The following is a 25709-nucleotide window of genomic DNA, read 5'->3' on the forward strand; positions in this document are numbered from 1 at the left end:
ACAAATACGATTTTTCAACAAAATACTTGAATTTGCAGCCAAATAGTTGATTTTTGAACAAAAAAAGATCAATTTTCTACTAAAAATTGAATAGATAAATTTTTAGTACAAAAATTAATTTTTACTAAAAAGAAAACGAATTTTATACAAGAATGCTGAATTTTCAAGCCAAAGAGATGAATTCTCTGCAAAAAAGTTAGATTTTTAACCTGGAAATACTAATTTTCAAGAAAACTATAATATTTTACATTTTATGATCAAAATATATTAATTTTAAAATTAAAAAAAACAGTTAAATGTTACAAAAAAGACGAATTTCCACTTGAAAAAGATTATTTTGTAGCTAAAAATCGAATAATTACATTTGCAGTCAAAAAAATAATTTTCAATTAAAAGTTATAGACTCTTCCACAGGACTATTGAATTTTCAAGTCCAAGAGATGAATTCTCTGCCAAAAAATTACATTTGGAATCTAAAAATACTAATTTTAAACAAAAAATATTTTAATTTGAAGTAAAAAACAGTTGAAAATAACCAAAAAGACGAATTTTCCACAAAATACTTGAATTTTTAGCCAAATAGTTGAATTTTCAAACAAAGAAAAGAATTCTCTATCAAACAGTTGTATTTTTAACCTGGAAATACTAATTTGAAGAAAAATATAATATTTTACATCTTAACATAAAAATATATTAATTTCAAATAAAAAAAGTTGAATATAACTAAAAAGACGAATTTTCAAATAAAAATCGAATATTTAAATTTTCAGTTAAAAAAATAATTTTCAATAAAAATTAAACGAGTTTTCTACAGGCCTTTTGAATTTTCATGCCCAAGAGATGAATTCTCTGCAAAAAAAGGTTCTATTTAAAATCTAGAAATACTAATTTTAAACAAAAAAGATGTTAATTTTTAATAAAAAACAGTTGAATATAACAAAAAAGAAAAAAAATTCAACAAAATACTTGAATTTTCAGCCAAAATAGTTGAATTTTTAACCAAAAAAAATATCAATTTTCAACTAAAAATTGAATAGTTAAATTTCCAATTAAAAAATTAAGTTTCACTAAAAATAAAACGAATTTTCTACAAAAATGCTTAATTTTCAAGCCAAATAGATTCATTCTCTGCAGAAAATTGCATTTTCAACCTGGAATTACTAATTTTCAGGAAAAATATATTTTAAATTTTAACATAAAAAATAATAATTTTAAATAAAAACCAGTTGAATATAACCACAAAAGACGAATTTTCAAACAAATAGTTGAATTTTCGACTAAAAAAAAATCAATTTTCAACTGTAAAACGAGTAATGAAATTCTCAGTTAAAAAAAATCATTTTTAATCAAAAGTAAACGAGTTTTCCACAAGACTATTGCATTTTCAACCCCAAGAGATAAATTCTCTGAAAAATGGCATTTTCTACCTGGAAATACTACTATTCAACAAAAAAGTGATATTTTACATTGAAAAAGTATATATATTAATTTTCAATGAAAAACAGTTGAATATGGCCAAAAAATACGATTTTTCAACAAAAATCCTTGAATTTTCAGCCAAATAGTTAACTTTTTAACGAAGAAAGATAAAAAAATCAAACAGTTACATTTTATGTTAAAAAAACTTAATTTTCACTGAAAAGAAAACAAGTTTTCTACAAGTCCGTTACATTTTTAAGTCAAGGAGACGAATTCTGTACAAAATATCCAAGATACATATCCAATATTTTAAAATACAAACAAGACGAATGTAAGCAAAAAAGACGAATTTGCAGCAAAATATTTTAATTCTCAACTAAAACAGATTTTTTTCAAAACCATGAAGTTGTATTTTTAACAGAAAAAAAATTATTTTTTACCAAAGAGACGAATTGGCAACAAAATGAAGATATTTTAAATTTTCAAACAAATAGTTTGAAGACTAGATGTGATGATCGTCTAAATCTTATTAGAATAATTCTTCAAAAAATCCACCTATAACATTTTTTAACTAAATAATTGAACTTTTATAATTAATCAGATCAATTTTTGATAAAAACTGATGGAGTTGACTTTTTATTAAAGAAAATTAATTTTCAATAAAAAAAAGAACGAGTTTTCTATTAGACAGTTCAATTTTGTGCCAAATAGTTGAATTTTATACCAAATTCTGGCAATTTTAAGTCAAAAAGACGAATTCCCTATAAAACAGATGAATTTTAGTCTAAAAACATGAATTTTCGACGAAAAGTTTAATTTATATTTAAACAAACAAGATTTTAATTTTTAAAAAAACAGTTCGAATTATCCAACAAAGACCAATTTTTAAGAAAAAACTTAAATCCTCAATTAATGCATCAATTTTCAACCAAATAGGTTAAACTTTTAACCAGAAAGTTGCATTTTTAACCAAAAAAGATTAAATTTGTACAGAAAGAGATTCATTTTGAAATCAAAAAGATGAATTTTCAACAAGATAGTTGACTTTTCAGTTCAAAAAAGTTTGTTAGTCAAGATAGAAATGAAAGATAGTTTTTCATTAACAAAAAAGAAACGAATTTTCAACAAAAAAATGGATTTCAAATTAAAATTATGGATTTTCTATCCAAAATGCGAATTTTCAGCAAGTTATCTTTTACCAAAATAATTGAATTTTCAACCAAGAAATATAATTTTTCAACATATTTGTTAATTTTGTAATAAAATAATTAAATTTTGAACCAAATCATAAAAATTTTAAATAAAAAAGATGAAATCATAACAAACAATTTAATAGCAGACTTTTCGACCGAGAAGAATGAACTTTTAACCAAAAATAGTTGGATTTTCTTATTAGTTTGTATTAATTTAGTTCGCATTTACGTAGAAAAATAAAAATGACTTGACATTATCATTTTTATCAAACATTGCATGAATTTTAACAAAAAATTGAAATTCCTCATGTTTTCACTTTTTTTTATTTGAAAAACTAAAATTTGTGTGAGCTCAAAGGAGCTGCAATTTTTTTTAACCAGAAGACTAATTATTGTAAAATTATTCCATTTAAAGGCTTGAATGAGACAATTAAATTTGTTTAAATATTGTGTTTAGAATTATTAAATTTAGAACGTTAAAAAATTGGTTGAATTTACCAGTTTGAATCTTTATTTTCAAGACGGATAGCGTGTGTGTAACCCTATGAGTGATGTACGATATTTCATTCGAATGTTTAGAATTTAAAAGTAGTTTCTGAACTTTTTCTTTTCGAGGTTTTTAGACTAAATGATAAACGTTTTAAAGCTTTTGACCGGTTCATTTTTGCCGTTAGAAACCTGTAAAAATATAAACTGACTAAAAAATTTAAATTCGAAAGAAATTGGTTTCTACTGATTTTTTATTGGATTATTTTTTGGTTTTTCAGCATACAGTTAGAACCATGTAGGAGTGAAATTGACGTCACAATAGTAGATAGAATTTCTGCTGTTTTAAATCCACTACCAATTTGTACTTGTAATTCGAATGCTTCTGCGCGGGATGCATTGGTGAGTAATTTTATTTGAAAGTAAGGGATTTTTGTGATTGGAAAAATCTGTTCCCAACGTGAAATTTATATTCTTCCTAAGAATATAACTTATAATACTTTTTTACTCTATAATTTAAATAGATTTCTGTAATTTTAAGGGATTCCAATGAATTTAAAATATTTTAGGAAATAAAATAAATTGAGTAATTTTTAATTGATTTAAATAATTCGAAGGGATTCAAAAGATTGCTCAAGATTATACGGTATTTAAAAAATTCCGGAACATTTTTAAGAGCTTTATGAAGTTTCAAAGGCTTCTAAGAAATCTAAAATATTGTAGGTAATCAGGAAAAAATCAGGGAATTTTGTTGGTCAGGGAAAAGTCATGGATTTTTAATAAGCTGTCAAGAATAATCAAGACTGTGACACTTTTTTCTCAAATAATGTCACTATATTAACTGTTTGAAATGAAAAGTTTACTTTAGTCACTTTTCTCTAAATAAAATTTTAATATATTTCAATAGTTTTAAGGGATTTCAAAGGATTTTAAAATTTTCTGGAATTTTCAAAAGAAGCCAAAATATTTGAAATTTTTTAGAAAATTTTAAAAGATTTCAGAGAATTTTTAGAAATTTTTGATAATTCGAAGGGATTCCAAAGGATTGTAAAGATTTTATGGTATTTTTAAAAATTTCAAGAAATTTTTAAAAGCTTCAAAAAGTTTCCAAGGGATTTCAAAAGATTTCAAAGAATTTGAAATGTTTTATTGTTTTTCGGAAGCAATGGAACGATTTTATAGGACCTATATGGTTTAAGAATATTTAAACTTTTAACAGTTTCAAGAGATTTCATAATATTTCAAGAGGTTTCAAAGAATTCGAAATAGTTTACCGAATTTTAAAATATTCCTATGAATTTTTAATGGATTGTATTAATTTGAAGGAATTCCAAAGAATTAAAAATATTGTAGGGTATTTTTAATTTGAATTAAATAAATATTTGATAGTATATAAATATAATATCTGGTTGAATAAGTATTTTTAAAACTGAATGAATTTTCTTGATATTTAGACAATTTGACAGGATTCTAAAGAATTTTCAATAATTTAGGTATTTTTAGGTATTTTATTTATTTATGTTTTAATTCCAATTAATTTTAAATTGGTTTCAATAATTTGAAGACAAAGAACTTAAAATATTTGAGGATATTTTAAAACATTCCGAAGAATTTTCTAGAGTCTACAAAAATATTAAGGGATTTCAAAGGATTTTAAATATTTGAGGTATTTTGTTTATTTTATGGTATTTTATTGGTATTTTATTCTAAAGATTTGGTTTATTCTATAGGTTGGTATTTCGCCTGCTTTACAAAGTTTTAAGGGAGTTTAAATTATATGAAATATTTCCGAGGAAAATTTTTAATATTCCAAGAAATTTTTAATCGATTTCAATAATTTTGATGATATTTTCAAGAATTTAAAATATTTTAAGGTACTTTTAATAACTCCGAAGAATTTTCAAGACCTTTAAAAAGTTTCAAGGGACTTCAAATAATTTTAAATATCTTAGAGAATTTAAAAATATTCCAAGCAATTTTTAATTGATTTCAAAAGATTTCGAAGGATTTGAAATATTTTAGAGGGAATTTTAAAATATTCGAAGAAATTTTTTTATTATTTTCAATAATTTACAAACAATTCAAAGTATTTGAAATATTTTAGTGCGTTTTAAAAGGTTCCAAGGAATTTTTAATAGATTTTAATGATTTGAAAGAATTCCAAAGAATTTAATGATATTTTTGTATTATTTTAGAGAATTTAAAACAATTCCAACTAATTTTTTAATCGATTTCAATAATCTGTAGGTATTGAAAAGAATTTGTAAGATTTTAGATATATTAACAAATTTCAATGAATTTTAAATTGATTTCAATGATCTGAAGAGATTTTAAAGAATTAGAAATATTTTAGGGTATTTTTTCAAATTCCGAAGGATTCTGAACAGCCTAGAAAAATATCAATGGATTTCAAAAGATTTGAAATATTTTAGGATATTTATAAGATTCCAAGGATTTAAAAATATATTTCAATAATTGGCCGGTGTTATAAAGGATTTTGTAGATATTAGAGTATTTTTTAAACTTCAAAAAAATTTAAGAACTTAAATAAGTTTCAATTGATCAAAATGATTTCAAACGATTTAAAATATTTTAGTGTTTTAAAAGATTCCAATGTGTTTTCAAGAGATTACAAATTTTTCCAGGATTATAATGATTTTCATGAGTTTTTAAAGAATTTCGTGTATTTAACGGTTTCAAGAGATCTCATAATATTTAAGAGGCTTCAAAGCATTCGAAATATTTTACCGAATTTTAAAATATTTCTATGAATTTCTAATAGAATTTATTAATTAGAAGAAATTCCATAGAATTTAAAATGTTTTGAGGTTATTTTAATTCGATTTAAATAAATAACTAATAATATAATAATATAATATCTGATTCAATACATATTTTTAATCCCGAAGAATTTTCAAGACCGTTAAAATTATTTTTGCAACTGAATGAATTTTCTTGATATTAAGATAGTTTCAAGGGCTTGTAAAGAATTTGAAACATTTGATTGAATTTTTAAATATTCCATGTTATTTTTTATTTATTATAATAATTTGACAGGATTTTACAGAATTTTCAATAATTTAGGTATTTTAGCAAATTTCGATAAATTTTTAATTGGTTTTCATTATTTGAAGGCAAAGAACTTAAAATATTTTACGATATTTTAAAACATTGCGAAGAATTTTCAAGAGGCTACAAAAATAATAAGGGTTTTCAAAGAATTTTTTATAGATGTCAATAATTTGACGGCATTTTCTAGATCATTAAGAAATTAATAGGAATTTCACATGATTTTACAATTTTTAGCGAATTTAAAAATATTTCAAGGAATTTTTAATTTATTTCAATAGATTTACGGGATTTAAAAGAATTTGAATATCTTTAGGATATTTTTAAAACTTCGAAAGAGTTTTCAACAACTAAAAACAGTTTCAAGGTATTTCAAAAGATTTCAAAGGATTTGAAATATTTTAGATTATTTTAAAAGATTCTCGGTAATTTTTTAATAGATTTCAATCATCTAATGGTATTAAAAAGATTTACAAAAATTTCTAAATATTCTAAGAAATTTGTAATAGATTTCAATAATTTTAAGAGATTAAAAATTTTTTTGAGATCTTATGGTATTTTTAATTAATCTAAAGAATTCTCAAGAGCTAAAAAAAGTTTCAATAAATTTTCCAGAATTTTTGGAAATATTATCAAATTTCATAGAATGTTTTTTGCCAATTAATTTGAATTTAATTGAAATTTCCTCTTAATTCTTATTCATTTATCCTGTATTCTTTTTAAATCTATTGAATTGTTAGAATTCTTTTTAATTTTTCGAATTCACTTAAATCCTTTTCAATTCACTCAATTTTACTCAATTCAATTAATTTTTTTATATTTTTTGTTTAATTCCTACTTAAGTATTTTAAACTCACCTTGATTTCTTGAGCATTTCGTTAAATTCTTTAATTTTTTCTAAACCCATTTCAAACTTACTGAATTCAATTAACTTTTTCATATTCTTTAATTTTTTTTTAATCCTTCAAGGTCACACTTCCGTAAAATTACATAAAGAGCATTCTGGGTGTTAGGCACCCGAAGGTATTCAAACGTGTGCTGTGCCAACGGCATTAGATCTTTTTTAACAAGAAAATCAATTAATGATGTTTAATCTATCTAGTTTAAGGAGAAAAAGGTTTCATAACAGTTGTTGATATTTAAAGTACTTTAAAAAAATCCTTTTCGAAAAAAAATGAAAGATGACTTCTTTCACTCTAAAATTCATAACTTTTTAAGTTTTTAATATTTTCACTTAAAATTTTACCTGAATACTTTCGAGATACGGCACTTCAAAAATAAAATTAGTCTTATAGTGTTCGTTTCAAAAAAGGTATTTATTCTGAAAAATAAAAGCTTCAATTCAATGAAAAATAAAACACCGTACTTTGCGTGATTAAACTATTTTATTGATCTTAAACTGCGCATAAAAATGATAAAAATCAAAATTATGTGAAAATGACATAGAAAAATAGGTTTTCATGTCATTTGTTAATCTGGCGCCATATGTTCCATTTTCTTCTATTTGGTACGTTTTGTTAAAGCGCAAATAAGTGACTGGGTGTTTTACATCCAGTATGCCCTTTAAGGGTTAATTCAATTTTATTTTCCTAATTCACCTTAAATTGTTATTAATCTTATCAAATTCTTCTCATTCATTTTCAATTCCTCTAAATTCACTCCAATTATACTGAAATCATTACAGTTTTTTTAATTTCTTTCAATTCTTTAAAAATTTAAATCGAACTACTTTGAAGTTAAAAGTTAAAAAGTTAAAAGTCACCTGGAATTCTTATCAGTTTCATCGAGTTCTTTTTAATTCTTTTAAAATCAAGATCTCATATTAAAAATCTTACACGATTAGAATTTTGAGTTTTAAATTAATATTAATGTAAGTGGAAAATGAAAAATTAGTCAGGGGAAAATAAGTGAAAAGTCAGGGAATTTTGAAAATGAAGTTTTGCTGCACCCTGCTCACATTTGGCGGCAATCAAATTCTAAATCACCCCAGTTTTACCGTCTTTAAGGTCTGAAAAGTACATTCAAATTCTATCTTAATTATCTTGTCTTAATTAGCTTGATGAATATACACCAGGTAATAAATCACTGTTTTGCAGAATCAGCAATCTCTATTCTATCAAGCTGTCGAGAGTCCAACCTTGCCAGAATCTAGAACGGATATTAAAATATTGTCGCCGAAATGCGTCGTAAAACTCAGGTAATTCATCAATATAATCAGTGACGTAGTCGAGGCGCCAAGCCAAGTTCTGTTTACGCTGAAAATTTTTCCAATTATAGGGGATCCCTAAATCACGTTACTAATTTTTGCCTTTTTTTACTTCCCCCTCCATTGAAAGTAACTTAGCCGTTGTCTAAAGAAGTATTTTACGTTTATAAATTATTTTTAATAAAATTAATGTAGATAAAATATTCAATTCAATACGAAACACTTTAAATTTCCAAGATTTCAAGCCTTAAAATATTGCATTTTAAGGAAAATAGTCAAATTTTCATTAAAAACAAAGAATTTAAAAAAATTTAATTATTAACCAAACTGTTGTATTACCAATAAAATATATGAGCTTTCCCGTGCACGTGACGAGTTTTTCGAAAAATAGTTAGGTATTTAACCAAATAGAAGAATTTTAAGCTAAAAGGCTGAATTTTTTCAAAGACGGTTGAATTTTCAACGAAACTGTTACTTTTTAACCAAGAAAGACAAAGTTTTAATGAAAAAGGGTGACTTTTCTACTATAAAAGAAGAATTTACAATCCAAAAGAATAAATTTTAAACAACTTAGTTGAATTTTTGACCAAAAATGATCAATATAATTTCAAAAATAATTAAAACTTTAACAAAATAGTTGAATTTCTAAGTAAATAGTTGAATTTTTAGTATACAAAAGTAAATTTTCAATCAAATGGTCAAATTTTCAAACAAGAAAGACTTAAATTTATTCAAATATTTGAATTTTCAAGACAAAAAGACAAATTTTTTAGAAGACAGTTAAATTTTCATCAAAAAAAACTTCATTTTTAATCAAGAAAGTTGAATGTTTAATAAGATAGTTGAATACTCAACCAAAATGTTTAACTTTCAATAAAACAGAATAATTTTCTACCTAAAAAGAAGAAGTTGATTTTTTAATTTATACAATATTGCAGAATACAGTTTTAACAAAAAATAGAATTGTTAAATTTTCATTAAAAAATATGAATTTTGCGACTAAGAAGATTAGCGTTTTATCAATGAAGACTATTTTGGAACAAATTACATAAATTTTCAAGAAAATTACTTAATTTCATAGTCAAAAAGATGCATTTTCTGCAAAGCAGTAGAATTTTTAACGCAAAAGTTTATTTAAAAGCCAATAGTTGCATTTTTACCTATAATTATTAATCCTTAATTAAAAAACAAATTTGTTTACAAAGTATTTAAACTTAAAGTCAAATAATCGACTTTTCGACCAAAAAATAGGAATTCTCCCGTAACAGTTAATATTCCAACTAAAGAATAACACATTTTTTTTACCAAAAACGATACATTTTCTTCGAAAAAGATTAAATTTTGTACAAAGAATTATGAATTTTCAACAAAACACTAAAGTTTTAAGCTTAAAAATTGAATCTGTTAAGAAACAATGGACTTTTAAATCGAAAAAGATGAATTTTTGTCAACAAAAAAATATCATTTTTAATAAAAATATATAAATTTTCTACCAAACATTTGAATTTTCGACAAAACATATGAATTTTCTACCAAATAGTTGATTTTTTAACTTATACAATTTAAAAGATAAAGGTTCAATCGAAAATGGAATAGTTAATATTTCAGATAAAAAGTCTGATAAAGAAAATAACTTTGAAACAAAAAGAATTTTAAAAAATTTTTGAACAAATCGCATGAATTTTAAATAAACTTGTTTGATTTTAAAGACGAATTATTTACAAAATAGTTCAATTATAAACAATAAATATGATTTTTCAACCGAAAAGTTTAATTTTCAAGCCAAGTAGATTAGTTTTCTGCAAAACAATACATTTTTTAACACAAAACTTCAATTAAAAGCTGATATTGGCCTTTTTAACTATAATTGTTAATCCGTAATAAAAGAATTAATTGTTCCCTTTTTGTCGAAAACCTGTATATTTTATAGATATTTAATCTTCCAGGTTGAACATTGACTTGGATTTTATTGAAAATTAAGTTTTTACTAAAAATCTAATTATTCTATTTTTAGATGAAAATTTTTCGGTTTTAGGTGAAAATTCTATTATTTCTTCAAAATCCGTCATTTTTTTGGTAGAAGATTACTCTCATTAGTTGTAACTTTATCTTTTTGGTTAAAAAATTAGTATCTTTGGTAGAAAATTTAACTATTTTGTTGAAAATTCGTTTTTTTTTTTGTAGAAAATTCATCTATTCTATTTTGTGTTAAGCATTTATTTCTTTGTTTGTAAACATGATATGTAGTTAAAAATTCGTTTTTTTATATAGAGAAATTCATCTTTTGGATTTGAAAATTCCACTATGTGGTCAAAAATTCATATTTTTGGTTGAAAATTCATCACTGTAATTAAAAATTAATTTCTCTCGCGGAAAATTTGGTTTTTCTACTTGAAAATTATAATTTTTTTAAACTGAAGATGTAACTACTCCATGTTTACTTGAAAACTTATATTTTTTGTTGAAAACAAATTACTTTAGCTAAAAACGAGTTTTTTTGTTTTGTTTAAAATTTACTTTTCTAACTGCAAATTGAAGTATTCTAGTTTTGGTTTGTAAATTTATATTTTTTAGTTGAAAGTTTATATATTTGATTGAAACTGTATCTGTTTTGCTAGAATATTGATTTTTTTGTTAGAAAATTGATTTTTTAACTGTAGATTTAATTCTTCTAGTTTTTGTTAGAAACTAATTTTTTTGGATAAAAAGAAATATTTTGTTGTTGAAATTTTTTTTTTGTTTGAAAATTTATTTTCCAGGATTTTAACTAGTCTGATTTTTCTCGAAAATTAATCTCTTTTAGATGAAAGTTCATGTACTTTGTTGAAAATGAGTCTTTTTTGGTATAAAATTAATATTTTTGGTTAAAAAATCAACTAACAATTTGGTTAAAATTTCTTATTTTTGGTTGAAGATTCATAATTTTAGTTAAAAATTCATTTCTTAGGTTCAAAATTTATCTTTTTAATTTTGAAACTTAACTAAAAAGCGTTTAAAATGTATTTGGAAGCAAAAGTTTTTTTCATTGATATTATTAATTTTCTAGGTGTTTAGTTGGTTTCGTACCTAGAAGAATTTAGAAATTGGTATACGCAATGTTTTCTATTACTTTGAATGATTTTAGAATTGAAATTAAGCGCATTTTCCAATTTGATGCGGTACATTTTTCCTCGAAATTTAAATAATTTAATTATTATTAATAAAGATAGAAAATACGATTTTGTCAATTAAAAATGTCGATAAATGCTCATTAAATTCTCAAAAGCACATAAAGGTCAAGAATATTTTATTACAACACTGAAAATTGGGAATGCTTAAACTATGATGCCCCACCTGGTGACGAAAATCCGAAATGAATAGAATAGGTACGCTTTTAAAGATACATTTGAATTTGTGCATAAAAGTGTTTTAAATATTTTTGTGCGGAGTTTAAAGTGTTTATTGGATAATAAAAATAAGTCTTTATAAGAAACAAAGGGTTTTAGATGGAAATGACATATTATACAGTGAGAAAAGACTTTTTTTGCATAAATATTTGTCTACAAACAAAAAAAACAATTATTGTTCTATTTACTGTAATTTTCAAAAGATTATAAACCTAAATGGACTTATTTTGAAGCAAAAATGAACTCAAAGTAAAATTTTATTAATTCATACATGAAACATTTACAATTTAAAAATATGAACTAAAATTTAGGTTAGAATTTGTATTTCAATTTCAATCGTCTATTATTAGTATTCTTTTCTTAATCTGGATACAATTTTTCTGTTTATTTAAGCTTAAAATGCATTAAAAATTCACGCCAAATAGGGAAATAATTGTGTTTTTTTTTTAACAAAATCTATTTCACAAATATGTGTTTTTTCATTGTATAAGATGGGAATTCTATCTAAAACTATTTGTTTTTTCTGAAGATTTGTTTTTAGCATTCAATCATTATTTTATAATTCACAAAACAATCGTAAAAACACTTGTATGCAAAAATTAAAATACATCTTTAGAATGGTACCTACTCTTTCTAGTTCCAATTGTCGTCACCAGGTGGCCAAACGGTAGCTCACCATTCCCAATCATACTGAGAGTAGAGTTCTTAAATTCCCGAGAAATTAAGTTTAGGTTATATAACCGAGAATATGACAGAATTTAGGAGAAGTTAAAAAAATTATAAAGAATTTAAGAATTTATGATTTTTAACAATATTTTCAGGAATTAGTGTTTCATATACAAATTAAAAAATTTCAAATGTATTAATTAATTTCAAACAAAAAAGAAAAGTTTTTTCTGCTTAAAAAGATAACTCTTTAACAAAAGACTGGAATTTTCAACAAAATATTTGAATTTTTAACATAATAGTTCAATTTTTAACCTAAAAAGACAAATTACAGACGAAAAAGTGTCATAGTTTATATTTTAATAAAAAATTATTAAATTTATAGAGCAAAAGAAAATAATTCTAACCCAAAAAGACGAATTTCCAACAAATAAAGATTTTTTACTCCAAAAATAAATAAAAGTTTATCTAAATTATTGAACCTTCAAACCAGAAGATAAATTTTCTTCATAAAAATTCAATTTTCAAACAAAAAATATGACTGGTCAACAAAAAATTAATTTGACACGAAACTCATGCATTTTTAGGTAAAAAAATAAGAAAATTTCAAACTAAAAATTTATTTTTTACAAAAAAAACGCGAATTTTTAACTGAAAAATATCAATCATAAAAAAAGGGAAAAGTTACATTTTCTGTTACAAAATGAATTCTAAACCCAAAAAAAAGTATTTTCCACTGAACAGTTAAATTTTTAACCAGACATAAGCCCTCAATGAAAAAAATTCACAATGTAGTTTAACTTTGACCCAAGTGGTTGAATTTTCAATTAAAAAAGATTAATTTATGACAAAATAATTAAACTTTTAACCAATGAGATAACTTTTCAACTTAAAATATAAATCTTTAACAAAAAAGTGATTTCTTAACAAAGCAATTCAACCAAATGATCAAACTATGAATTTTTTTATCAAGAAATAATTTTCTACCAAAACAATTGAATTTTCAATCCAGAAAGACCAATTTTTAACCAAAAATGATGACTTTTTAAAAAAAATTGTCGAATTCTCTAGCAAATAATTACACTTTTATAAAAAAAATATTAAATGTATCTTAAAGCAAAAGAATTTTTTTTAACAAAAAATGTTGAGTTTTCATCCAAAAAAGATTCCAGTTAACTCAGTAACATCAAAAATTGAATTTTTGTAACAAAAAAATTATTTTCTATGAAAAAAATTGAATTTTCAATCCAAAAAGACGAACTTTTTCAACTAAAAAGGATGAATTTTTAACAAAATAGTTAAATTCTCTACCTAATAGGTGCATTTTTATCCAAAAAGATCAATTTTGTACTAAAACAGATGAATTTGTATTAAAAAAAAAATTTTTTTGTATAAGTGGAACTTTCATCCAGAAAATATTTCAGTTCATTTTTCAACACCAAAATATAAATTTTAAACAAAATTTCAAAAAAAAAGAGTTGAATTTTCAACCGAAAAGTTAGCCAAAAAAATGCAATTTTCTATTAATTAAAATAAATTCTGAGATTCTCATAAATTCTCAGAGAATTTATCTTTCGGTTATATTCTCGTTACCGTTCTCAAAGTAATATAAACGGCTCAGAACTCTAACTGGTAGCATGAAAATGAAAACTATTGTGGAAGAATTCAAAGTCAAATTAAAATCTAAATTGATTTCTTTTGTGTTTCGTTTTTGAAATAGGTTTCCAATACCAGATATGAGGCCTCTGCACGATATGAATCGCGTTCCCTGGTGGAAGCGATCCGTGCGTCCAGACTACGTAACTTTTAAACTAATAGACACCAAGATCCATTCGTCAATGGAAAGTCAATCCCATCATCTGGCAAGGCACGAAATTCAGTGCCGTCGTTTGCTCCTGACATACACCGAGGCTGATTCGGATGTTCCCGTCGAAATTGGAAAAGCCTCAGCGGACGAAAAATCAGATGGATCTCTTCAACCGGACAATGAGGGCTTTGGTTGGCCCAGAATCGTTATCACAGTTTATCCAAAGCATCTCGGAGGACCTCTCGAAGATAGTTCCGAAGGAGAGCCAGAATCGAGTTTGGATGACACCCTTGAAAATTTGGAAAACGCCGCGAGACATGAGCCCTCCCCTTTTAGCTCGAAAAGAATTATTCACGAATCTGATACTCCTCATGCTAGGTCTCAAAATCAGGGAGAAAGAACCGATCCCGAGAACAGGTAAATTGATGAATTCGGTTTTTTTTGGTAAGGTTCAGGGTATATATTTTACCTGGAAAATGTGGAATTTTTATATACTTGGAAAAACCTGGAAATGTCAGGAGATTTTTGTTTTTAAGTCAGAGAATTTTTTCGAAGGTGTGTCTAATTTTTTTTTTAAATTGCGTCTAATTTCTTTTTAAATTGCAATATAAATAACAATGATTATTTATTTGTACAAGTAGCTTTATGTTACTATATCCCACTATTTTGTTAAAAATTAATTTTTTTGTAGTTAATTTTTTTAACTAAAATTTTAACTAGCCTGCTAGCTAGTATCTAGTTGGAAATTCGTCTATTTTGTTGAAAATTTAAGAGGTTTTTAAAGAAAATATTTCTCTCTCTAGGCTGAAAAAACTTTCATGGTTAAATAATTAACTCGTGTTGAAAACTCGTCTTTTTTTGGTTAAATTAAACTATTTTTGATAAAAAATTGAATCCTGTTTGATTGAAATATCAAATACTTTTTTGATCTTAAGAATTAATTTTTTGGAATAAAAATTTAATTACGTGCTTGGAAGTTAAACTCTTTATGAAAATTTAACTATTCCATTTGAATATTTCATCGTTTTAAATAAAAATGTATCTCTTATGTTGTACATTAATTTTTTTTAAAAACAATTTAACTGTTTAATTTCTGATTGAAAAATGATTTTTTGTTGAGAATCTTTGTTTAAGAAAGTAAATATTTTTTGAAAATTAGTTGTTTTTTTTGTCATAATTTTGGTTTAACTGAAAATGTGACTATTTCAATTGAATATTCCATCATATTTGTCCAAAATTTATGATTTTGATTGGAAATTAATTTTTTTAACTAAAAATTTAAATATGCCATTTTTAGTTGTAAATTCAGGTATTTTTTTACAATTTTTCTTTTTTGGTATAAATTAATCTTTCGGGTTGAAAATTCATATATTTCAGTTAAAGATTCATCTTTTTAGTTAAAAATTCAATTATTTCAATTGAAGGCTCATCATTTTCGTTGCATATTATTTAATTTGGTTACATTTTTTTGTTAACTGAAAATTTAACTATTCCATTTTTCGTTGCAAATTGATATTTTTTTAGTTCAAAATTTAACTATTCGGTTAAAAATTTTTTGTTTGTTTCAAATTAATTTTTTTAAGTGAAAATTTAACTATTCTATTTTTTGTTTAAAATTGATCGTTTTTAGTTGAAAATTGAAGTATCTGATTAAAAACTCTTATATTTTGTTGAAAATTCAAGAGTTTGTTTGAAAATATTTCTCTACTGAAAAATCTTTTTTTTTAGCATTTAACTCATGTTGAAAAGTCCATTTTTGGATTAAATTCAACTATTTTTGATAACAAAATTTAATTTTTTTTTGGTTGCAATATCAACTACTATTTTGTTGATAGGAATTCTTTTTTTTTAAATAAAAATTCAATTACGTTCTTGTAAGTTAAGCTCTTTTATTTTAATTGAAAATTCATCTCTTTAATTGAAGGAGATTTTTTGCTAAAAATTCGTTTTTTCTTTGACTAAAAATTAATTTTTTTACTGAAAAATTAACTATTTCATTTGAATATTTATCGCTTTAGTTAAAAATGTATCTCTTTGCTTTAAAATTAATTTTTTTGGCAACAAATTTAACTATGAGCTTTAGTTGAAAATCTATCTTTTTTGTAGAAATTGATATTTATAGTTCAATCCACTTTTCGTTACAAATTTATATTTTTTTAGTTCCAAATTTAACTATTTTTTTTGAAAATTTGTTGGTTTTTTTTTGTTTTGTTTGAAGTTAATTTTTGTAGCTGATAATTTTAATATATTTTTTTGTTCAAAATTGCTCGTTTTTAGTTGAAAATTCAAGTATCTGGTTGAAAATTCTTATACTTTTTTGAAAATTTAAGCGTTTGTTTGAAAATCTTTCTCTCGGCTGAAAAATCCTTCTTTGCTGAATATTTAACTCATGTTGAAAAGTTGTTTTTTTTTTTTTTTGGTTAAATTAAACTATTTTTTTTTATTAAAAATTCAATTTTATTTGAAAAATTCATTTGATTGAAATAAAAATGTAATTGCGTGCTGGGAAGTTACACTCTTTTCTTAAACCTTTATTTTTTGGTTTGAAGATTCATCATTTTAATTGAGAATTCATCTCTTTAGTTAAAAAATGAGATATTTTGTTGAAAATTCTTTATTGGCTAAAAATGAATTTTTTTTACTGAATATTTAACTATTCCATTTGAATATTCCATCGTTTTAGATAAATATTTATCACTTATGTTGTACATTAATTTTTTAACCAAAAATGTAACTATATAATTTGTTTTTGAAAAATGAACTTTAGTTGAAAATCTTTATTTGAAAATTTCAATATTTTTAGAAAATTAGTTGTATTTTTGTGGATAACTTTTTCAAACTGAAAATGAGACTATTTCAATTGAATATTCCATCATATTTGTATAAAAGTCATGTTCATTATTGAAAATTAATTTTTTTAACTGAAATTTTAAATATTTAATATTTAGTTAATTAATATTTTTTAGTTGGAAATTCATATATTTTGTTTACAATCTTTCTTTTTTGGTATAAATTGATCTTTTGGATTGAAAATTCATATATTCCAGTTAAAGATTCAGATTTTAATATAACAATTCAATTATTACTATTGAAAGTTCATCATTTTAATTGAATATTATTTAATTTGATTTAAAAAATTTTTTTAACTGAAAATTTTACTATTCCATTTTTCGTTGCAAATTGATATTTTTTCAGTTCAAAATTTATCTGTTTTGATGAAAATTTGTTGTTTTTTTTTGTTCAAAATTTATTTTTCTAACTGAAAATTTAACTATCCTATTTCTTGTTTAAAATTGGTCGCTTTTAGTTGAAACTTCAAGAGTTTGTTTGAAAAATCGTATTTTTTTGATGAAATTAAACTATTTTTGATTAAAATATCAAATACTTTTTTGTTGTTAAGAATTAATTTTATCAGAATAAAAACCTAAATACGTGCTTGGAGGTTAAACTCTTTTATTAAACATTTTTTGTTTTTGTTTTTAAAATTAATTGAGTTGAAAAATGAGATATTTTTCTTAAAATTCATTTTTTCTTTAAATTAAAGTTAATTTTTTTTGACAGAAAATTTAACTATTCCATTTGAATATTTATCGTTTTAGTTAAAAGTGTATCTCTTTGATTGAACATTAATTTTTTCATTTTAAAATTTAAATATTAAATTTTTACTTGACAATTGATTTTTTTCAGTTGAAAATTCATCGATTTTGTTGACACTTTTCCTTTTTTAGTACAAATTAATCTTTTTGATTGAAAATTCATCTATTCCGGTTAAAGATTCATGTTTTTAGTCGATAATTCATTTGCATAATGCAACTATTCCAGTTGAAGGATCAGCATTTTAGTTTTAAATTAATTAATATGGTTAAAAAATTAATTTTGGAATTTTCCATTTTTCGTTATGAATAGATATTTTTTAGTTCAACAAATAAGTATTTGTTTCGAAATTTATCGTGTTTAGTTGAAAATTTAACTACTTCTTTGAATATTCATGTATTTTGTTAATAATTTTTCTTTTTTTATTGAAATTAATATTCTTGTTTAAAAAGTCAACTTTTTTTATTTAAAATTCAACTATTCCAGAAAAATTCATCAGTTTGATTATAAATTATTTTTTTAACTGAAAATTTAACTATTCCATTTTCGATTGAAAAATTATCTTCTTTATTTCAACATAACTTCAACACAACTTTTTTTTACAAATTTTGTGAATTTTCAACAACAAAAATCAATTTCGAACCAAATAATAACACTTGTAACTATAAAGTTAAATTCTTGAGCAAAAACTTTATTTTTAACCAAATAGTACGACATTTTAACAAAATGATAATAAAAATAATAATATTTTTACCGAAAAAAATGAATTTTTAACCAAAAATTTATTAATAAACTTTTCTGCCGAAACGAATGAACTTTTAATCAAAAATTAATAAATTGTCTTATTGGTTTCTATTACATAATTCGGTTCGAATTTAATGCGATAAATAAATATGATTTTAATTCAATAATAGATTAAAGAATAACATTTTAAATAAACTTTAAATTAATTTTTAAAGCTTATAAAATATTAGTTTAGAAACCTGAAAATTTTGCCTAAAAAAAATAAAGCCTGAAAAACCATGAAATTGTCAGGGAATTTGTATATATCTTCAAAATTCACGGATTTTTTTAAAGTCAGGACATTTTTGTCAAAAGCGTGCTTAATTTTTTAAAATAATTTTAAATGAAATAAGAACGATTTTTCATTTGTAAAAGTAGCTTTATATTGATGTATTGAACTATTTTGTTGAAAATTCTTTTTTTTTGTTTGATATCAATTTTTTAACTGAAAATTCAAGTATCTGGTAGAAAATTCATGTATTTTTTTTTAAATTCGTTCTTTTTGATTGAATTTAATTATTTTTTATTAAACATTTAAATTTTCTTTGGTTGAAATAATTACTAATACATTTGTTACACCGAATTTTTATTTTTTCAATGAAGATTTAATCACTTGATTGAGAGTTACTGTTTTGTTAAAAATTAATTTGTTGTTCTTAAATATTCATCATTTTAATTGAAAATTTATCTCTTTGGTTAGAAAATGAGCTATTTTTTTTAAATAAATTTTTTTCTTTGACTGAAATTCACTCAAAATTTTAACTATCCCAGTTGCAGCTTTAACTCTTTAGTTGAAATTTTTATTTATTTGAACATTGATTTTTTTTACTGAAAATGTAACCATTCAGTAGTGGGTTGAAAAATTATGTTTTTTAGTTAAAAATTAATTTTTTTACTGAAAATGTTATTATGCAATTGTTGTTTTGCAAATTATGTTTTTAATTAAAAATTCATGTATTTTCTGTAAAATTCGTCTTCTTTGGTAAAAATGAATCTGATATTCCATTTTTCGTCGAAAATTGATCTTTTTTAGTTTAAAATTCAACTATTTGGTTAAAATTTTTTCTTTTTGTATTTGATAATGCAAATATTTCATTGAAAATTTATGTATTTTGCTGAAAAATCCTCATTGTGGTAGGAAATTTATCGTTTTGGTTGAAAATAAAACCACTTAGTTCAAAATTGAACTCTTTTCCCAATAATTCATATATTTTTTAAAACTTCTATTATTGAAGAAGATTTATTATTTGATTTAAAAATTTATGAGTTTTATTTAAAATTCAGCTTTTTAGTTGAAAATTGGTATTTTTTAGTTGAAAATTCAACTTTTTTTCAAAAGTTCATATTTTTATTTTGAAAAAAAAGTCTTTTTTATACCAAATTAATATTTCTGTTTAGACAAGCCTTTTTTGCTTTAAAATGCAACTATTGCAATTGAATATTGATCAATTTATTAATTAAATAATTTTATTTATTAATTAATCTTTTTGGTTGAAAATGAAACCACTTAGTTCAAAATTGAACTCTTTTCCCAAAATTCATATATTTTTTTAACTTCTTCTATTCTTGAAGAAGATTCATTATTTTATTTGGAAATTTATTAGTTTTGTTGAAAATTCAGCTTTTTAGTTGAAAATTCAACTTTTTTGTTAAAAGTTCATATTTTTTGTTGAAAAATAGTATTTTTTTATAGAAAATTAATCTTTCTGTTTACGAAAAACTTTTTTAGCTTTAAAATGCAAGTATTGCAATTGAATATTGATAAGTTCATTAATCAAATAATTTAATTTATTAATTAATATTTTTGTTGAAAATAAAACTACTTGATTAAAAGTTAAATTTGTTTTCGGAATAAATCTCTTTTTTTTGGTGAAAAAATAATTTTTTAAACTGAAAATTGAACTATTCCATTTTTTATTAAAGACTGATCTTTTTCAGTTTAAAATTCATCTGTTTATTTGAGAATCGATCTATTCCTGTTTAAAATTCAACTGTTTGATTAAGGATTAATGTTTTTTACATCTTTTTTGGTAGAAAATTAATCTTTTCGGTTAAAAATTCGACTATTTGGTTAAACATTCTATCCATCTGTTTGAAAATCCAAATTCTTACTTGAAAATTTAGAAATTTGCGAAACTGTTTAAATTGAATTTATTATAGTGCTTACATTGTTTTACCTAAATATGCACTACACTTTAAATATAACTTAATAAAATAAAAAATTTGTTTGAACTATTATTCAAATTCATGGACTTTAAGGAGAAATTTAAGAAAAGTATTCATTTTGTTTTTAGTATAAATATTTAATAATATCTTGTAAAATTAATTAAATTCCTTTTAACTAAAAAAAAACATTATTTATAATAAACTCGCAAAAAATATACCTGAAAAAAACTTGAGATGCCTGAAAAAAACCTGGAATTAGGGAATTTTTTCCATGTTTTAAGTAAACGCCCTGAAGCAAACTGTTCAATTGATTAAAAATACGTATTTATTTTACTAATTTAACCCTTTTCAGTGACTTAAAATATGGAAATATTAAAAAATTTGCAAGTTCATTGAAAACTTATACGGTTTTTAGGGAAGGCGAGGAGCTTATAATCCCAGGAAATCGGAAAGAAATGCTCGAATTTATCGAGGAAGGAATTCACGGATCGAGAATTCAATTGGAAATCGGCCTCCCTTGTACTTCACTCCAAATTCCGTCAAAACGTTTATACGAGTTGCTGTACAACCGATTTAACACGGATCTCTTTTTATGGGAGCCTTCTGCTCCCAGGCCAATATACGCAACCGCCGAAAGTCACATGGGACTTGATTTCTCCTCAAATCTTCTACAGGAATCAATCTACCCGAGGTAAGATTACTTATTTTTTTCTTATATTTTTTAATTTTTATTAATTATTACCTCGCTCGAAGTGAAAAGTTGACAAAAAGTGAAAAATTTCATAACAAAACCGCAATTATCTAGCATTAATATATGAGTAGATAGTTATCAACAATAATAATTTGTTCAAACTATAATCAGGGTGGCCGCTGGACCAGGAAAACCTGGGAAATGACTAAATTTATTTCTTCGTCGGGAATTTTACGAATTTTCAGAAGAAAAATCTGCCCAAGTTGGATTTCAACAGTTTTTTTGATAATTAAAGTTCAGTCTCGAAGATTTAAACAATTCAAAATTAAAACAATGTTAAGTTGAACATTTTTTATTAAAAAAAGTTTTATTTTATCAACTGTAAACATAAATAAATAAATTATTTTTTAAATGGATCTGTACTTTCAGTATAAAAATCTGGACAGTAATTGATTTAATTCCGACAAGTTTATTTTTAAATACAAATTTTTATGATTCGTCAGTAAAATATTTTTAATTTAAAGTTTTAGGTCTTCTTTTTTTATTATTTCTTATATGAAATTTAATCAATACATTTATTAATATAGTATTTCTGTCCGTTTTTTGAACTATTTACAACTTAAAATTAACTTCATAATAATATAGTCATAATTAAATTTTTGATTAAATTAAAAATTTTATTCAAGCCTGAATTATTCAATTTTTAACACATTTGCTTTGAAATTTTTAATTTAGGTATTTGAAAAGAATAAGTATTTGAATTTTTAAAATTTCAAAAAGCTTTACAAATTGATAACGTTACCTTTTTTGTTTTTCTTTTAAAATAAATGTTATATGTAAGTGAAATTGTTGAATTTTTATGTATAAATAATAATTGAACAATTGTTATTTGTAGAAAAAATTTGAGTAAATTTAAGAGATACTTAGAAGTTTTGAAAACAGTAAAAATTAATTTAAAATTTTGACTGATATCAAGTAATTTAAACGAAGCGTGCACAATTTTTTTCAGAACTTCTAAACATATTTTAAAAAGAATGAAATTTTCCTTAACATTTTTAGAAAATCCTGCAAATTAAAAAAAAATCTGTAAAATCTTCCAGGACCTTTTTTGACAATTTTGGAAATCTCTTAAAATATTTTTAAATATTCTGTTAAAATAATTTTTCAAAATGAAAATTTCATTTTCAATTTTCCTTTGAATATCTCTTCTAATCACTCTAATTTTTCCTTATAGATAATAAATTGTTATTTATAAATTCGAATGGTAAGGATTTTTTTTAATTTGCAGTTTTTGTCTAAAAGTTACAGGACAAATTCAGTTAATTTTAAAAGTTATTTAGAAATTCTGAAAAATATTTGAAATTTGAAGAAAATTAAAATAACTTCTAAATTTCTCAACATTACGAAATAAAATTTTAAAGCTTTTCAAGGATGCTTAAAATATTTTAAATTAAAATAATTTAATTAATAATTAAGGAACTTTACTTTTAAAAAAATTTATTTTTCTATCCTAAAATAACTTAATAATATAATTTTGAAAATTTTTAAAGTTCATTGATTCATTCTTTAATTTAGAGTACTGAAAAAGTTAACGTGGATTTATATTTTCGGAACCTAATCTAAATCTTTGAACTCTATAATATACGAATGTTCAAAATTCTGAATTTTGCAGTTTAAATTCATTAAATTTGAAATTATTTAGTTAAAAATGCTAATACCTTCCACTTTATACGTGTAAATTATTGAGCATTTGAATACAAAATTTTTGAATTTAAAAACTTTTAAACTTAAATTTAAAAAGTTTAAAATTCAATAGTTCCTCTTTAAATGCTTTAAATTGTTGTTTATTTTGTATTACTTGTAATTTTACTGTTTAGAATAGAGTTCAATTTAAAAAATTTTATTGACCGGGAAAAATGTTTACGAATCGGGAAAAAACCGGGAATATTTTTCTTCGATTAAAACGGTCACTCTGTATATTTAAACACATAGGGACTCACAGGCCTGTCTACGATAGAAAACCATCTTTTTTGTTTGAAAAGTCACATCTTTTGCTGGTTCTTAGTTAAAAAATTTAAATCTTCCTTCTTTGAAACACGAATTATCAAATCTTTCGCTGAACCCTGTCCAGATTCAGCATGTGCAAAAGTGGAATTCAGTACGATTCAGACTCGGATTCCTTCGACGACGAGGGAATATTTTACTCGACACAGGAAAAAATGCACAAAGCAAAACCAAGCCGAGTTTCGAAAAGCGGACAGTCTAAACTCGCATTGACCCTGAATATAAACCACGGCCTGCTGAGCATGTATACTCCGGTGAGAGATTCTCTGCGAAATGTGATTCCTGGTCAACAGGGCGAGCTGATTTTGAGACTCGGGGATGCGACCCTTTTTTCCGTGACTGCATATAAGGGTGATATTAACCTCGGATATATTTGCGCGATGATCAAAAACTTGTCCTTAAATCATTGTGGGTTGACGACAACGCCTTCTCAATCGCCGCCTTTGAGGTCCATCAACAGCATCACTCCGAGGCATTGTCAAGCGGCGATTTACAGAACTGAACCCGGAGCCAATATCACTCTTAAATCGACGGAAAAGGACATGCTCACACTTGCTATTCGCATCCAGGCTGCACACCAAACTCACAAAATTAAGGTTTCTTTATTTTTTATTTAGTTTTTTTTTTAATTTTGCATTTTTTGTTTTGAGTTTTTGTAAATTCCCGGTTTTTCGCAGGAGTGGGTTAATGTTCAACTATTCCAGTTAAAGATTTATCATTTTAGTTGAAACATATTTTGTTTTTTCAACTGAAATTTAAAGTTTTCCCTTTTTGGTTGAAAATTTATCTTTTAGTTGAAAGTTTATGTTTATTGTTGAAAATTCGTTGCTTTTTTCTTAGAAATTTAATCTCTCTTGTAGAAAATTAAACTATTCGAAGTTTGTTTTCAAATTAAAATTTATCCTTGGATTTTTGGTTGAAAATCTATCTTCGTTGGATAAAAATTCGCCTTTTTCGGTAGAAAATTAATCTACTTGTTTAGAAATTAGTTTTCTTGTTTCAAAGTTCATATTTTTGGTTGAAAATTCAAGTGTTCCAGATAGATGTTCATAATTTTAGTTTAAAATTCATCTTTTTGGTTGAAAAGAAAAATACTTGGTTGAATGTTGAACTCTTTTGTTTTTTGAAAATTCTTTACTTTTTTGTTAGAAAATTAATCTTTTGATGGAAAATTAAACTATTCATCTTTTTTTTAAATTAAAATTTAAACTTAAATTTTTGGTTCAAAATTAAAGTATTCTACTTGAAGATTTATTATTTTAGTTTAAAATTGAACCTTTTTGTTAAAAGTTCATATTTTTATGTTGAAAAATAGTCTTTTTTTATAGCAAATTAATCTTTCTGTTTAGACAAACCTTTTTTTGCTTTAAAATGCAAATATTGCAATTGAATATTGATTAGTTTATTTATTAATTAATCTTTTTGGTTGAAAATAAAAGCACTTAGTTAAAAATTGAACTTTTTTCCCAAAAATTCATATATTTGTTAAAACTTCTTCTATTCTTCAAGAAGATTCATTATTTTATTTGGAGATTTATTAATTTTGTAGAAAATTAAGCTTTTTAGATGAAAATTGGTATTTTTTACTTGAAAATTCAACTTTTTTGTTAAAAGTTCATATTTTTTGTTGAAAAATAGTCTTTTTTTTATAGAAAATTAATCTTTCTGTTTACGAAAAACATTTTTAGCTTTAAAAGTTTAAATTCATTAAACTTGAAATTATTTAGTTGAAAAGTGCTAATACCTTCCAGCTTATACGTGTAAATTATTGAGCATTTGAATACAAAATTCATCACCTTTTTTGTTTAAAATACAACAATTTCAGTCGAAGATTCATCATTTTGTTGAAAAATTAATTTTTTTAACTGAAAATTTAACTATTCCTTTTTGGTTAAGAGGTGTCTTTTCCAGTTAAAAATGCGACTATTTGGTTGAAAATTGATATTTTTAGTTTTAAAATGTATGTGTTTTGTTGAAAAATCGTCTTTTTTGGTAGAAAACTAATCCACTGGTTTAGAATTAGTTTTCTTGTTTCAAAAATTCATCTTTTTAGTTGCAAATAAAACTACTTGGATGAATGTTAAACTCTTTTGTTAAAAATGCATCATTTTGGTTTAAAATTGATCTATTTCAGTTGAAGATTCGGAATTTTAATTAAAAATTAATTTTTTTAACTGAC

General features: G+C 23.4%; 1 protein-coding gene across 1 annotated transcript in view; it reads left to right on the forward strand.

Moving 5' to 3' along the window:
- LOC117172460 (autophagy-related protein 2 homolog A) overlaps window positions 1-25709 on the forward strand; it is a 105394-nt gene that overhangs the window by 22215 nt on the left and 57470 nt on the right. The window contains exons 5-9 of the mRNA XM_033360415.1: window positions 3380-3500; window positions 8264-8364; window positions 14146-14649; window positions 21191-21466; window positions 23598-24126. Of these exons, the coding sequence (XP_033216306.1) occupies window positions 3380-3500; window positions 8264-8364; window positions 14146-14649; window positions 21191-21466; window positions 23598-24126 (1531 nt within the window). The remainder of the gene's footprint in view (window positions 1-3379; window positions 3501-8263; window positions 8365-14145; window positions 14650-21190; window positions 21467-23597; window positions 24127-25709) is intronic.

Source organism: Belonocnema kinseyi, chromosome 5 (assembly GCF_010883055.1).
Source record: "Belonocnema kinseyi isolate 2016_QV_RU_SX_M_011 chromosome 5, B_treatae_v1, whole genome shotgun sequence".
Lineage (NCBI taxonomy): Eukaryota > Metazoa > Arthropoda > Insecta > Hymenoptera > Cynipidae > Belonocnema > Belonocnema kinseyi.